General features: G+C 39.1%; 1 protein-coding gene across 1 annotated transcript in view; it reads left to right on the top strand.

Annotated features, from left to right (window-relative positions):
- The window catches only part of LOC107591652 (CLIP-associating protein 2), a 56,775-nt gene that overhangs the window by 19,425 nt on the left and 21,148 nt on the right, over nt 1–16,202 (top strand). Inside the window, exons 8-24 of the mRNA XM_016280872.1 lie at nt 4,370–4,516; nt 6,179–6,255; nt 6,415–6,507; nt 8,066–8,211; nt 8,480–8,615; nt 8,699–8,769; nt 9,541–9,600; nt 9,698–9,775; nt 9,848–10,015; nt 10,116–10,153; nt 10,488–10,652; nt 10,913–10,932; nt 11,457–11,562; nt 12,106–12,132; nt 14,419–14,445; nt 15,502–15,669; nt 15,900–15,941. Of these exons, the coding sequence (XP_016136358.1) occupies nt 4,370–4,516; nt 6,179–6,255; nt 6,415–6,507; nt 8,066–8,211; nt 8,480–8,615; nt 8,699–8,769; nt 9,541–9,600; nt 9,698–9,775; nt 9,848–10,015; nt 10,116–10,153; nt 10,488–10,652; nt 10,913–10,932; nt 11,457–11,562; nt 12,106–12,132; nt 14,419–14,445; nt 15,502–15,669; nt 15,900–15,941 (1,569 nt within the window). The remainder of the gene's footprint in view (nt 1–4,369; nt 4,517–6,178; nt 6,256–6,414; nt 6,508–8,065; nt 8,212–8,479; nt 8,616–8,698; nt 8,770–9,540; nt 9,601–9,697; nt 9,776–9,847; nt 10,016–10,115; nt 10,154–10,487; nt 10,653–10,912; nt 10,933–11,456; nt 11,563–12,105; nt 12,133–14,418; nt 14,446–15,501; nt 15,670–15,899; nt 15,942–16,202) is intronic.

Below are 16,202 nucleotides of genomic sequence, written 5' to 3' on the forward strand. Positions count from 1 at the left end.
CATTACACCAAATACACAAAATAATGTTATTTTTAGCAACATCATATGACCCCTTTAATCTTAATTATTTAACAGTGGAAAATCATTCAAAATAATTTAAGTTCATACTGTTCATTATAATGTCACTTGTAATCTTCACAAGATTAATTGTAGTTAAGTGTTTTATCTTTCATTTATTTAAAAGTAATATTAATAGAAAAATAAAATATGTAAAAAAAAGAAAAAGATTTTTTGACATAAGTTATAAAACTGTCAAATATTTATTGTTTTTTTTTATCAGCTTATCAGTATTAAAATAATTTATAATTAAAGTAATTTATAAAATTTTAATATACTGTATATGGTTGCTCCGACCTTGTTAACATATGGTTGCTCTTACCTTGAATACTGGCTACATAGTTTAACAGTATAATCACTAAGTATATGCAGTGGTTTAATCCTGGTTCATGCTTGTTCAAATTCTTTTCCAGTCACCACTTCCTTTGCTTTGTGTTTTTGAATCAATTAGTTATATTGCTTGACCTTTGACATAAGTTAGTTTGGTTGGGGTGTTATTTATAACTGGAGGTCCTAACGACTCTTGAGTTTGTTTATATCTCAACTTGAAGTAGCTACTACTAGTTAATAGAATGTTAATAAATGTTAATAGAACTCCAAACCAGACCCATTGCCTGTAATCTGGAAAACAGATTTAGGACTTTTCGTCTGCAGCTACAGGCCATTAAGTGGATAAAATCAGATTCCATTTCAACAATGTCTCCTCAAACTTATTATTGGTGAACTTCCAAAAGTGTTAAACTGATTGTTTTACTTGGCCATGTGCCTTGAGATGTATCTTGCCAGAATTCAGTATAAGAACAGGAAGGGGGTTGATTGCCATGCAGCCAGCTTCCTCACTAGTCATTTTTAAATTCGGCAGAAGACAAAGTAGACGACATTCAAAGAGTCTTTTTCCTACCCATTGGCTTTGCCAATGGAGCTGCTGTGAGGAGAGGGTAATGGAGAGAGAGCTGAGAGCTGTGCCTGTCACGGCATTACTCTTACACAGCGTGACAGAGAGAGAGAGAAGGACGAGAGAAGGAGAGAGTGAAAGAGCTGCCTCTTCTTAGAAGCATTAAAGCCATGTCTGTGGGTGACGATGGAGATGGTGAGTGCGTTTATATATTAAGTAGTCTAGTTGTGTTGTTTGTGTACATGAGGTTTACGGTATGCATTATGCTCTGTTTATTTGAATCTGATGCAAGTAATGGGGACGATGCAGAGTTATTGTCCAGAAAATACTCTCTCCTATTGGTAATCTGCATCTCTTTCAATTTATAATTTGCACTTCCGTTAAAATGAGTGTACCTACTTGTCCTTAACGTCTAAACAATGGAGTTTAATCAGAATATATTGTATTATATATATATATATATATCTCTCTGTGATATACTAGTTATATTGGTTTATGTGTCAGTGGGTTTTGTCCCTAGGGAGTTCAAGTGTGACCCGCTTTGTAGGGCATTTCGTTGCTCCGGCTACCCATTATTAGACTCTTCAGTTCTTGCCCTGTAAATTGAAGTACAGCAACTATGAGATGCTGTGTCTGTTGACTATAAACGAAGCGTTAATGCTTTTGAGTACTTATGTTCGATATTGTTTTGAGTTTTGTTGGACTTATTGCACAAGTTGCTCTCTGGCTGTTCTTTTTTCAGTGTAAATTGCTTTGTTTCCTTCTCTCCGTAATCCTGATAACCAGATTAAATAGCTAGTTAAGTTACGGATTGACCAGTGAGGATTTAGACATCAACACTCAATCACCCACCCTCCAATAAGCAATATGGTGTCAATGGCAGTTAGACTGACAGTATGTGTTTATCCAGGTCAGTTTTGAGTGAGAAATGCATCACATACTAGTGTGTAGTCAGTCTATTTGATTTTAAATGACCTCTGCTGTGTTACATATTCCTATTCTTCATAACTGGCAATATGTTGGTAATGTGTTATTATATCGATAACTGTGTCACATTAACAATATTACAATTATTTTATTAAGAATTTATATATTGCAATCGTTTCCTTCCTAGAATGATGCTTTGTAAAATAGAATCTTAATTTTTTAGTGTATATAGCATTCAAATTTTGGTCGAATATAAATAATTGAATGTGCGTTGACTTACAACTGCAGAACATTTCAGTGATGTCCCACAGACTTAATTGCATGACGGGCAGTCTTTTCGCCAAAATACTGTAAGAAATAGAAACTGTAAGTTTAGAAACTGTTTTAGGTCAAATATTGCTTTGGAAAACACTTATTTTTGAAAAATATTTCCCCCATTCCTACTACTAATAATATATATTATTATCTAAGAAAAAAAAAGAAAAATATGAAAGTTGCTTCTCTGATTTCAGCTGGCCATTTTGGGCACACCAAATTTTAAACCAATGTAAATTTAGCCTTTAATTCTTCTTATTAATTATAATAATTATAATGAAAAATTTTAAAACACTCCAGAATTCAGCCATTTTTGGCAGACCAAAATTCAAACCAATGTGATTCATCCTTATTATTATTATCATTATTATTATTAAAAGATGAAAAATATAAAAGATACTTTTTTTAAAAATTTGATTTCAGCTAGCCATTTTTGGCAGACTAAAATTAAAGCCAATGTGATTGTCTTTTTTTTTTTTTTTAATCTCTCAAAACCACTGATGCGGGCTGCTCTTGTTGTCATGGCAACAGCCTTTTTAGAGCGGCCAGCTCTCTCTGTCTTGCTCCTTCCTTGCCTTTTCTCCCTTTTACCTCCGTTTCCCTTCAGCATGTCCCCACTTTTTCCCCTCTCTCTCTCGCATCCTGTTGCTGTTTTGTTCCTTTTGGCTTGTATCAGTCTCGCTTGATCTTGCTCTCATTGGCCCGTCCTTGTTGGATTGTTGTTCACACCCTCCCGTCTGAACAAAGAGTGGGTTATGCTACTATGCTAATAATGCTAAACACATAGGCTGGCACACAGAGCCCTTTCAGCCCAGCTAGTGGGGTCAGCATCCATAATGTGTCAGTGTAGTCAGCCTTTGGCTTAGTAACGGGGTCACAATGCAGATTGCCCACAGACACACACACACACACACACACAGACTTTAATATCCAAAAACCACATCTGAGCTGTAGGGGTGTGGCCTTCGTTCTCATCTATATTTGCACATTTTATTCATCCACAATTCCCCTGTGTGTGTGTTTGACCATGAATGTTCGTTTAAACTAAGATGATCTTGCAGCATCATGATGCTAAAAAGCTTAGCTTGAGCTCCAGACAAAACAAACCTCATTGACATGCAAGAAGCATCCTCAAATCTCAAAGCTCACTGGCTGGTTAAAGATGATGTCATCACTCTCCTGATTGGCTCTTCGGGTGCTGGGAAGGAGGAGGGACGGTGCAGAGCAAAGTGCGAGGGAGTGATGGAGGAGACGAGGGGGGATGGAGCGAGAGAGTAATTGAGAGGGAAGATGCCGAGCAGCTTTTGGGTGGTGGTTTCTGTGAACCGTGCTACGTGGCTTGCTGATCCGTCTCGGGATATTTCGGTGCCGTGAGAACCGCTGTCATGTGAGCGGCAGCTTGGGCGTTGCCTCGGATACGAGAGAGAGCCACGCCCGCCTTCAGGCATGAGGCGCCTCATCTGCAAACGCATCTGTGACTGTGAGTGTCTTCTCAAGGTGTTTGACATGTTTCTGGTGTTTCAAATGAATGTTGATGTCAGAATCAGTGCAGATATAGGGTGTTGCCCAGGTGCCGTGGAGATTTGGGGCGTTTTTAATAGCCGGTAGATGAAACGAAAGACTGTGTGTGTTCTTCTAGCCTTGCTTTTTACTGGATGTGCCCAATCTGGTCTTGTGTGTGGGTGGCTTTGTGGAATCTTTGAGTTGTGCAGGCATTGCTCTTTGTTTGTGAGTGTGTTTGAGTGATTTATGTTACCTATACTTCCTGTTTTTGCTGTTCATTAATTGATGGGCCTCTATTCGGTTCTTGTTCTGGGCTGGTCATTGATTACTTAAGATGATATTGTGGTTGGGAGGAAATCAGACATGTTCTTGCCTTACTTGATGATATAATCCAAAGACCTATTGGGTTTCAGTGGGAATCGATTTGTTTATTGATATATTCTGATTTATTTTGATATATTCCCTTCTTGTTCATTATTATTGACTCGGCTACACTGGAATGAGAATATGAGACTGTTGGTACAAAAATAAGTTGAATTTGCTTATCATTGTGCAGTAAGTCTATTTTGGAACAAAATTTGAGGCAATTGACCTCAGCTGGTCTATTTATATGCTACCTTCATGTTCAGACTTTGATAACCGATTGATTCATGCTCTCATTGCTTTTCTCAGATCGTAGTTTTGATGATGATGACTCTGTGGACGGAAGCAGGCCGTCATCGGCTCAGGCTGCATTTAAAGTGCCCAAAGTACCCAAGAAACCTGGAGACTCTGCCAGCAGTTCCAGACGACCCAGTGCCACTGGAGCTGCCAAGACAGGTGAGACAAGTGTGAGATTTCATTTACATATCCTAGGGTTGCAGAACAGTTCAGTCTTTAGCCTTAATGTTGTTTTTTTTATGCACGTTATCTGGATAAAATAAACACATGCTGTGCATTTTAAAAAGTCAAAATTTAAAATGAAAATCAGTTAAATAATCACTATTGACAGATTCAATTATTCTGTGCTGTCAGGAAGAATGTTATGTAATGGTAACTATATATGGGTGGAAATGGATGGAAATGAATTAGAAAAAATGGTTTATATTAAATAACCATGTGGTGATGCCTATTTTTAGACAATCCAGAAAAAAAATACTTCACACATGAAAGGTACTTTGTACTTTGATTTTCTCTTCTTATTTGGAACACGATGGACACAAACTAAAACATTACTCTTAACAAATTATTCAGTCTAGCATCAGTGCAAAAACAACTTCATATTACATAACAATGAGAACAAAGGACTAATATTATAAAATAGATTGTTCCAGTTTTAAATTCTAGTTTAATGAACCACGTTCAGAGCTGTTGTAAGATAGTGGATCTACAGACTCCTCATCAGTTCACAATGGCAAGTTGTGATATGCTTGGCAGGCATGAATTTATTGAGCTTTGCATTATGGTTAATAACTTAATAGCCAGTTTTTCAATGTCTTGACTTGTTTGGGACACGTTCTGCTGCATTACTGTTTGTTTTTGCATTACGTTTATATATGAAATATCTACTACAGTATAGAAAAAAAACCTACTGGTTGTAAAGTCATAAAAATAATCTCTGTTATTGTATGATATTTATACACTCTAACCATCCAGTCCTACAAGCTTGAAGGAAAAGCTGCCACAGAGATCAAAACATTGGTCATTAAACAAAACATTGACCATTAAAAAAGGCGTCTTAAGAGAAAAAATGTGGGCAGAGTGTTTTGTTTGCTTTTTATTTCAATGCAGTTCATGGAATTTGTGTAGCCGTATGCACTGATGCTTTTACAAAACAAAAAGTTTGCACAAATCCCTTTTTTTGGTTTCTATCAGCAGTTCACAATGAATTGACATTTTTGCTGAGGCTCATTACCGAGCTTTCAATTTCGAAAGGTCCACCCAAATTGCATTGATATGGGGTTTCATGAAGGCTGATTGACAGCTCACTGATGCTGATGTGTTAATCAGACTGTTCGGGTCTCCCTCCTGTGTGGCAGATCTTACAGCCCAAACCCCCTCTGGCCTTCATGATCGATCATTCAATTACATCCGGATAGGAAGACAAGACAGGAAGTCCATTAGGACTAAGAGCTGATAATGTGTAGGATAATTTTCTTCCCTCAGATAAGAAATGAACAGTCTCTGTAATCGTTTTGCAAAGTGCTATTTCACTGCATTTGGTGTACAGATTAAAAAATATATATATAAATACACACTCACATGTGTATAAATAAGTAACTCCCTCCCCCCACCCTCCTGTTTGACTAGCAATACAACAGTTGCCATAGGAATCCCTCATTGTGCTCAGTTTCTATGGCAACGGCTGCAACTGTCAGTTGTCTTCTAGAGTGATTGAGATTAAAAATGTCGCAAACAGTGTCAGACAGGTTCACGTGCCCTTCATAAACCTCATAGCTGTCTCGAGTTTGTTTGAATGGAAGTCAATCATGTGTTTTGCAGGTGTCTCTAAGGAGGTGGCAGGAGCTGTGGATGAGGAGGATTTCATCAAAGCATTCACAGACGTCCCCACGGTTCAGGTGAGACACACTTGCATATAAATGAGAGAGGTGTTACTCGGTTCCCTCAGAACCTAGTTACAAATCCACCCGTGGCTTTCATAACGTTCACGTTTGATCAAAGGCTTGGAATCATTTGATCTAAAACTCGTGTCTCTGTACGTCTCTCTCGTTACATAGATCTACTCCACACGAGACCTGGAGAATAATCTGAACAAGATCCGTGAGGTTCTGTCTGATGATAAACACGACTGGGACCATAGAACAAGCGCGGTGAGTACAACATACACAATTTAAGCATTCATGCAGGTAATAGCAACAGTGACCAAAGTAATATCAAAGATGGCGACGCCCATACAACTGAAAGTCTTATCACTTTCTGACATGACAAGAGTCCAATTGAGCCGCAAGTCAAATCTTCATTAACTGACAGCAGCTTTTATATTTGGGTGGAGAGCAAAACTTTTGAGTCGTGTGTAGAACACAAAACTGTAATGTTAGCGTGTAGAACACGGGAGCGGCTCCGGTGGAGACTGGATCTAAAACGTTCAGATGACACACAGCTCGTTTCTCATTCACTGCAGTTAGTGAAACCACACATGAAAACACGCAACACACGGTAAACAGCAGCAGAGCGGCTCTCTCTCGCACGGTATGACGTGACAGACAACCGGTTGTCCAGTGCTGTTCCGTTCACACATTTTCCAAAAATGCAGTTGTCATGCCTGAAAATAACCATGAACGTAACTGTATTAAGGACTTAAATACAGGACTGACAACCGTATTCTGCTGCTGTGTGAATGTGGCCACAGTTACATCTAGTAGTGTGGATACAGCATCACGCCAAACCACATTTGCAGTTACTAATGCCATGGTTAAAAAAATTAGCTTTTTATAGTTATCCTTTATGAATTGATCAGTTTAACTGTTATGACAGTTACCGAGATAAAGGAAGTCAGTTTGACTGGTCATGTGATCTCAACATGGTGGCCTACGTGAGAGGACCTGCTCTATGTGAGATAAAACGGTTTTCATTTAGGTTACTGATTTGACTGGAGTCTCCATCTATGTTTTATTGATTTATTTTTATTTAAAAGTTTTTAATGAGGAAAGAGTAAACAATTCTTCACTCAAATTTTTTCTGCTCTCTTTAACATCGTGATGAACCGGAAGTAGTGACGGATCTTTTCTTCCATATTGTGATGCACATCCAAGTGTAAAGGATTATTACAAAAAATGTAGAATGGAGACTTGGTTCTATTTAGTGGTTGTTGATTGGATTTTGAGATGTTGCCATTGCACTCAAAAATGAATGCAAGCTTGTAGTCAATTGTGGAGGGGCGGGGTTTAAGTGGACTAAATGATTGGAGAGGTTCTGTATGCATTACTAGAAGTTTATGAAATTTTGATAAATCATTACTAGGCCAAAAAAAAGAGAAATATATGCATGGATGAATTGTTCACAATAAGATCTATAATATGCAATCACAAAATAGGGTAAATATAAGCACATCGACATTATGTCTCCATATTCCATTTACAAGTAACTGAATTTGTTTCCTGAACAAATATTTGTTGAAATGTGGTATTATTAGTGTTTCCCATGAGAATGTCGAAGTTCAAGAGGTGATGATTGGGATGCACCAGACCTAGAATTTTCTTTGTGACCATACATGGTTTGTTCACACTTCATGTTTTAAACCTCTATTCAACATTTTATGGAAATGTAAGGAGTTTCCTGGCTTTTATGTAGTTTTGCTTTTGCATTTCCATTAATTTGTAACAAACCCTCTTTGATATGGTCTTGTTCCCTTTCTCTCTCACTCCACAGCTAAAGAAAGTCCGATCTCTGCTGGTTGCCGGGGCAACAGACTATGATTGTTTCTACCAGCACCTGCGTCTGTTGGATGGCGCATTTAAGCTGTCGGCAAAAGACCTGCGTTCCCAGGTGGTGCGGGAGGCTTGCATCACGGTGGCGTGAGTGTCTAATTGACATCTTAAACAATGTGAACTCGAGTCTCTGGCACTAGAACGTTTTATGTGCATAGTATGCAGATTATTGAGATCTGTTTTCCATCAGCCACTTAATTAAGTGCTGGAGACAAGGAGGTGACAAGCTTTTAGAGCAAAGTAATTCCCATTTCCAGTCAAATAATTTTTGATTTGTGTGTTCTTGCAGTTAGTTGCTTTTTGTCCATTGTAAAGAACACCAATTTATTGTGTCATTATGTTGGTGTCTTTGCAGGTATCTTTCCACACTATTAGGGAATAAGTTTGATCATGGTGCAGAGGCCATTGTTCCAGTGCTCTTCAATCTTATCCCTAACTGTGCCAAAGTGATGTCCACATCTGGCACAGCAGCCATACGCATCATCATACGGGTGAGAAACCGTGGTCTGCGTGAGTTTATTGTGTCTGACTGCACTGTGTCTGTGTGTTTGACTGTATGTTTTTGTATTTTCAGCACACTCATGTTCCACGTCTAATTCCTCTCATCACTAGTAACTGCACGACAAAGTCTGTGGCCGTCCGGAGGTGAGACGTTAAAACTACTTCAACACACTATAGCTGGGATAAAACAGAGGGCGAGCGATCGGATTTACTTTTTTTAATTGACTTTTGTCTGTGTGTGTAAACCCTGACATGTTTTTCCCAGGATTCTTTGATGAATCGAAAGCTCACAAGAACAGTATTTGTTTTTTAATAATGTAAAAGACTTAACTGGCACTTTTGATCTTTTCTTTAATGCAAGAAGTAAAACCTGAATGAATATTCATGAAAAATCAAGAATGATCAAAACTTGAATATTTTTTTCCCCCAGTGATTGTTTCTCACTACTATCTTAAATTATTTTTTCTATGTACAAATATTACAGTACATAATAATATAGAGCAACAATTATTATTTTTTCTCTTTTTACTAAACATTTTACAACATGTCCCCATATAAGGTAAACAAACAAATAACTAAAGCAGTGTTCAACTCTTTTAATTGAAATGGGCAGTTTGAAAGAACTGATTCATGGAAATGAGTCCAACGTCCCAACTCTTTTGCTAATGAAGATTCATACTTTCGAGTCAGGAATCTAGTCTGCTGGTGCAGTCTTTAAGAGATGTAACTGGCTAAATAAAAAGCACATTATGATGTTGTTTAATTTTAAGATTAAGATTTCCAACAAATTAATATTACAGTCTTTATAAATATATTGAATTTATCTCCCAGCCCTCCTGAGCCCTTGCCAAGTTTACAGACCTGTGTGAGCACATTCATTGCTGAATTCTCTTTCTTCCTCTCTCTGTCTGTCAGGCGCTGTTATGAGTTCTTGGATCTTCTGCTGCAGGAATGGCAGACTCACTCTCTGGAGAGGTACCACCACAGCGCAGACTAAACTACAGCTGCCTTGCCTACTGGTGTTGAAAGGCCAAAACTGCACCATATAACTGCTCTTTCCTCTGTGTCTCAGGCATGTGGCTGTGTTGATGGACAGTATTAAGAAGGGAATCAAAGATGCAGACTCAGAGGCTCGAGTGGAGGCCAGGAAGTGAGTGCCATCCTCAAATTACTTAATGTATTTAGTTTTTTGTGTTTTTTTTCTGATGTTGCTCTCTTGCAGGGCATACTGGGGGTTGCGGGCTCATTTCCCCGGGGAGGCGGAGTCTCTGTATAACTCATTAGAATCGTCCTATCAGAAGACACTTCAGTCGTATCTAAAGAGCTCTGGCAGTGTGGCGTCCCTGCCACAGTCGGATCGCTCGTCCTCCAGTTCGCAAGAAAGCCTTAAGTAAGAATATCTTACTCACCCTCATCTAACTACACCAGAGATCACCAGTAAACAGTGAATTTGAATAGGAGCTCTGTTTTTTCCCCTCTCTTTTTCACAGTCGGCCGCTGTCAAAGTGGTCAGCTGCTCCAGGCAGAGGTGAGATCCTTAGTGTGTGTGTGTGTGTGTACATGTCTTTGAATATGGGTAATTGATGCCTGTCATGTTCAGTGACTTTCTAAAAATTTATTTGTATATAAAAATTGTATTATTGAATTGAGGAAAAAGTCAAAGGTACAAGTAATCAATACATCAAAATTCTAAAGGAATTTTCAAAATATAAATTTAAATTTGAGTATTTATTGTAGTGAGAAAATGTTATAAAAATATAAATGTGAATATATATATAAATGTTTATTTTTAGTTTCCACTTTTCATGCTTCATTTAAATAAATTTTGCTTGCATATTTTGTTTGTGTGCTTGTTATTTTAGTGCCTGCCAGTTCAAAATCATCAGGATCTCCAGGCTCTTTGCAGCGTTCCCGCAGCGATGTGGATGTCAATGCAGCCGCCGGTGCTAAAGCCAGACACAGCGGACAGGCTGGAGTGGCAGGCCGAGTCACGACAGGCCTGGCCCCTGGATCATATGCATCTCTCGGTAGGAGCCAAATAAAGTTCATGCACAGTTTTACCAGGTTTTATTAACTCGTGAATATGCAAAAGAGCTCATACATGTGCATACACAGGCCCTTCACTCTTTCCTACCACATGCAATAGGAACTTATGTTAATTCTTCAAGGTTATGTGTGTGTGTGTGTGTCTGTGTGGTTGTTGATGTGTGTGATTCTGTTGTGAGTGTGTTTGTGTCTTTTATTCTAACTGGTTTGCTGTGCTCCTCTCTCTCTTCTTTGGCTTAAGATGATGCCTCTGATAAGGATATGTAACTCACGCTTTTCTACTATTTGTCTTTGAGTCGTTGTTCAGGATTTTTTGGGTGATTTATATATGTCTCTCATCTATATTGAATTATGCTAGGTAAAAAGTTGTTTGCTTTTCGTTGTAGTTATTTCAGTGCTTTGTAAGCATAATAGGGAGCCTGATCCTCTCAAACATAGTGGGTGGAGCTCTTTGTGTGTGATGTAGCGCTGTTGCCGTCTGCTGGTGGCGTGTGGTATTGCAAGAATATGACTCATCTGCCTTTCAGCTTGTGGTTGTGCCAAGTTGAATTGCTTCATTAAAAATCTCCCTTACTGATCTGATCCTCTCCTCTTATTCTGTCTATTCTGTCCCATCGTCTTTCCTTTAACTCAGTCATTAATATGTTTCCTCAATCACAGGTCTGGCCCAAGTGGGTGATTGTGGAGGGCCAGCGAAACACTCTGGAAATCTCTTTCACTTCTCAGTCATTTGTTGGTGTTTTTATGATTGGCCTGAGGTCTTACAGCATGTTTGTTTTTCTCCAGGGCGACTACGGACTAAGCAAACTTTATCAACTGCATCTAGTGTAGGGAGCAGTCAGGTCGACTCAAGAGGGCGGACCAGATCAAAGATGGTGTCTCAGTCACAACGTAAGTACCTACACACACTGTATGTTCACACATTCTACATCTACAGTGGAGTAGCACAAATATACTAGATAAATATTATATACTATTACTTACACACATCTTAAGTTATCGTTTTGCTCACGTATCACACCATAAACACACTGTATTAACATAACACTGCTCTCATGTTAATTGAATAGTCTGTAAATGTCTGTAAGTACCAAATACTGTATTGACTGCAAACTTCCCAAAAAAAACGCATTTAATTGAAATAGAAATCTTTTGTAACATTATAAATATTTTTACTGTCACTTTTGATCAATTTAATGCATCCCTGCTGAATAAAAGTATTAGTTTATTTTTAAAAAGACTCATTACTATTTTACTAATTTTATACACACATGGTAAGCATACCGTGAAACATGACTGGAAACAGTCTTCACACCACATGCTGTAACACACATTGTCAACTGCATGTGTGAGTGTGTACGTAAAAGATTATCAGGAGTCATCCTGCTCTAAGGATGTAACCCACAGCTCCTCCAACTGTTTCTGTGCCTCTAGGTTCCGACGATTCTGATTGCACGCCAGGTACCCTCGTCTGACATGTGGGCGAGTGTGTTTAGTTCATGCAAACGTGTGTGAGCGTTTGTGAGCGAGCAAGCGTTTATATGTCTTGAGTGGCCTGCATGCTGTGTGGTCTTCACTTGGGTATGATGGTATCAGTCCATTTCTGCCTGCAGGCGTGTAGAAACACAAACTCTCAGACACATCAGTTTAGTGGTGAATGTTGGGCAGCCTGGGCTGCTTAAACATATTGAGAGTATTGATGGAACTAAAGCAGTGGTAAACACAACCATGACGTTTTTTCATATTTTGTGTGCCTTCATGGTGATGTTGTGGAGTCTCATCAGTTCCAATGGTGTTGCAGGGCTTTTTGAATCTATGTGCTTATACTGATGTTTTCATTTGCAGGCTGATGGTTTTATTAATTTGTGCGGTGTGTGCATCAAAACAACACATTGACTGCATGTTTTACCCCATAATGCATTTGTATTTGTTTAATATGCTGTTCCTCCTCCCACCCAATGGGTCTTTTGGACCCGCCCCGCTTCCTAATCCTTCCCCCTCATTGGCTCAGGATCACAGTCTGCTACCCCTGTTGGTGGTAAGATTTTCAGCATATTTCCCCTGTCACTCATTCACTTAGTTCAGTCAATCCCATCCTGTGGACCTCCAACCTCATCTTCCCTTGTCCTGGTTCACGGGAAAAAAACATGGGTTTTCCCATCAGTCCCCACTCTCTTCACTGCATGGAGGGTGTGTCGCTTGGATTATTTTGTTTGGTGTTTTTTCTCTCTCTCTTTCTTCAAACCTGTGAATAATTTGTTAAACCTCACATTAAGGCTGGGCGGTATGGCGGTGTATATCGATCGTTTGGTACAGATTCTGCTTCTTCTATGAATCTGCTACACAGATCCCTGTAATCCTCCTTTAAATAAAAAACTTTGGTATTATGTAATGTGAAGCTGTTTTGGTACTGATTCATTTGTGTGGCATGAATTCTCTTAGCTTTTTGTTTTGTGTCCATCAAGGTAAATAAAATAAAATGTTCCTTTCCTTTCTTTTTGAAAGCATTTAAGCCACTAAATTATCGAAAAATAGACTTGGTACATAGTTATGTTACAATTGAAATATATTTACTTGAATTTTCAGCAAATATAATTATTGTGAGATGTGTATGGACACAAGATTTTAGTCATATCGCCCACCCCTACTTCACGTCACTGAGTAGGAAAATTTAAAGATTCTGTCACTGGTGTGTCAAAGTGCAGTGTGAGCATGTTCAGTTGTGTTTGTGTAGAGTTTGTAGTCATAGAAACATTTTCACTTGTTCACTAGGGAAACCTCATTTTTCCCTTTTTGTCTCGAACACATCAGAATCACAGCACTAGCACTTTTATGTCAAACTGTCATCTGTATCTGTGATTATTGTAATGTAAATTATTGTTGTCTGGATAAACAACAAAAATGTCAGCATAGCTATGAGGATTAGTTTGTTGGTGACGTATGCATCCCTGCTGAATAAAAGTATTAGTTTATTTTTAAAAAGACTCCATGCTAATTTTATACACACATGGTAAGCATACCGTGAAACATGACTGGAAACAGTCTTCACACCACATGCTGTAACACACATTGTCAACTGCATGTGTGAGTGTGTACGTAAAAGATTATCAGGAGTCATCCTGCTCTAAGGATGTAACCCACAGCTCCTCCAACTGTTTCTGTGCCTCTAGGTTCCGACGATTCTGATTGCACGCCAGGTACCCTCGTCTGACATGTGGGCGAGTGTGTTTAGTTCATGCAAACGTGTGTGAGCGTTTGTGAGCGAGCAAGCGTTTATATGTCTTGAGTGGCCTGCATGCTGTGTGGTCTTCACTTGGGTATGATGGTATCAGTCCATTTCTGCCTGCAGGCGTGTAGAAACACAAACTCTCAGACACATCAGTTTAGTGGTGAATGTTGGGCAGCCTGGGCTGCTTAAACATATTGAGAGTATTGATGGAACTAAAGCAGTGGTAAACACAACCATGACGTTTTTTCATATTTTGTGTGCCTTCATGGTGATGTTGTGGAGTCTCATCAGTTCCAATGGTGTTGCAGGGCTTTTTGAATCTATGTGCTTATACTGATGTTTTCATTTGCAGGCTGATGGTTTTATTAATTTGTGCGGTGTGTGCATCAAAACAACACATTGACTGCATGTTTTACCCCATAATGCATTTGTATTTGTTTAATATGCTGTTCCTCCTCCCACCCAATGGGTCTTTTGGACCCGCCCCGCTTCCTAATCCTTCCCCCTCATTGGCTCAGGATCACAGTCTGCTACCCCTGTTGGTGGTAAGATTTTCAGCATATTTCCCCTGTCACTCATTCACTTAGTTCAGTCAATCCCATCCTGTGGACCTCCAACCTCATCTTCCCTTGTCCTGGTTCACGGGAAAAAAACATGGGTTTTCCCATCAGTCCCCACTCTCTTCACTGCATGGAGGGTGTGTCGCTTGGATTATTTTGTTTGGTGTTTTTTCTCTCTCTCTTTCTTCAAACCTGTGAATAATTTGTTAAACCTCACATTAAGGCTGGGCGGTATGGCGGTGTATATCGATCGTTTGGTACAGATTCTGCTTCTTCTATGAATCTGCTACACAGATCCCTGTAATCCTCCTTTAAATAAAAAACTTTGGTATTATGTAATGTGAAGCTGTTTTGGTACTGATTCATTTGTGTGGCATGAATTCTCTTAGCTTTTTGTTTTGTGTCCATCAAGGTAAATAAAATAAAATGTTCCTTTCCTTTCTTTTTGAAAGCATTTAAGCCACTAAATTATCGAAAAATAGACTTGGTACATAGTTATGTTACAATTGAAATATATTTACTTGAATTTTCAGCAAATATAATTATTGTGAGATGTGTATGGACACAAGATTTTAGTCATATCGCCCACCCCTACTTCACGTCACTGAGTAGGAAAATTTAAAGATTCTGTCACTGGTGTGTCAAAGTGCAGTGTGAGCATGTTCAGTTGTGTTTGTGTAGAGTTTGTAGTCATAGAAACATTTTCACTTGTTCACTAGGGAAACCTCATTTTTCCCTTTTTGTCTCGAACACATCAGAATCACAGCACTAGCACTTTTATGTCAAACTGTCATCTGTATCTGTGATTATTGTAATGTAAATTATTGTTGTCTGGATAAACAACAAAAATGTCAGCATAGCTATGAGGATTAGTTTGTTGGTGACGTTTGAGTTTGGCTGACAGTCTGTATTTTGTGTTATTTAATATATATAATTCTGTTTGTGTGTGCATATAAAGGCATTTATCGGTAGGATGATGTGCATTTTCAGAGGTCTGTCAGGCTCACAAAATGTCTGTCTTTTTGTTTTCTATGTTTACAGCGGGTTCTCGCTCGGGTTCCCCAGGCCGGGTTTTGACCAGCACAGCTCTGAGCACACTCAGTACAGGAGCTCAGCGTGTGAGTGCAGCACCAGGCTCCCACCGTCGCAGCCGGATCCCACGCAGTCAAGGCTGCAGTCGAGACTCCAGCCCCACGCGCCTGTCTGTTGGTAAGCATTGACTTCTATCAGTGGTTTTCTATTGTGATGATCTACTCAGTTGTTTTCTTTCTGATGAATAAAAGATCTTCTTCATCAATGAGTGTCCATTGAATCTGTTGTGGCATAATATGCAAAAGTGTTGCAAGTGTACGTTGGCTGTGAGACTGTGACTATAGGCCTTCACATAAACGGGTGATAATGTTCTTACCAAAACTGAATGTTTTTTCTTTCAATCAAAGCTCCTTCAAACATCAGCCACATCTACAATGGATCAAAAGGAGGTATGTTTTGTTTAGTTTTAGTTTTTTTTTTTGCCTTGGTCTCCGCCAGCAATCCCATAATGATAATCCATCTGCCTGTCTGAGCTGGTGCTGTCATCCTAATGGTGTTTCATGCTGGAAGTTGTGCTTTGTTGCGTGTAACACGCTGCTTTGGGAAAGCAGAACATGCCGTCACATTAACCTACTGGGTCTTCCCTTGTCTGCTGTGATGTTAAACCCCACAGCTTGGTGCTGCTCTTTGCAAAGTGGATGAATGAATGA

This window comes from Sinocyclocheilus grahami, unplaced genomic scaffold (genome assembly GCF_001515645.1).
Source record: "Sinocyclocheilus grahami isolate Dianchi unplaced genomic scaffold, SAMN03320097.WGS_v1.1 scaffold144.1, whole genome shotgun sequence".
Classification (NCBI taxonomy): Eukaryota; Metazoa; Chordata; class Actinopteri; order Cypriniformes; family Cyprinidae; genus Sinocyclocheilus; species Sinocyclocheilus grahami.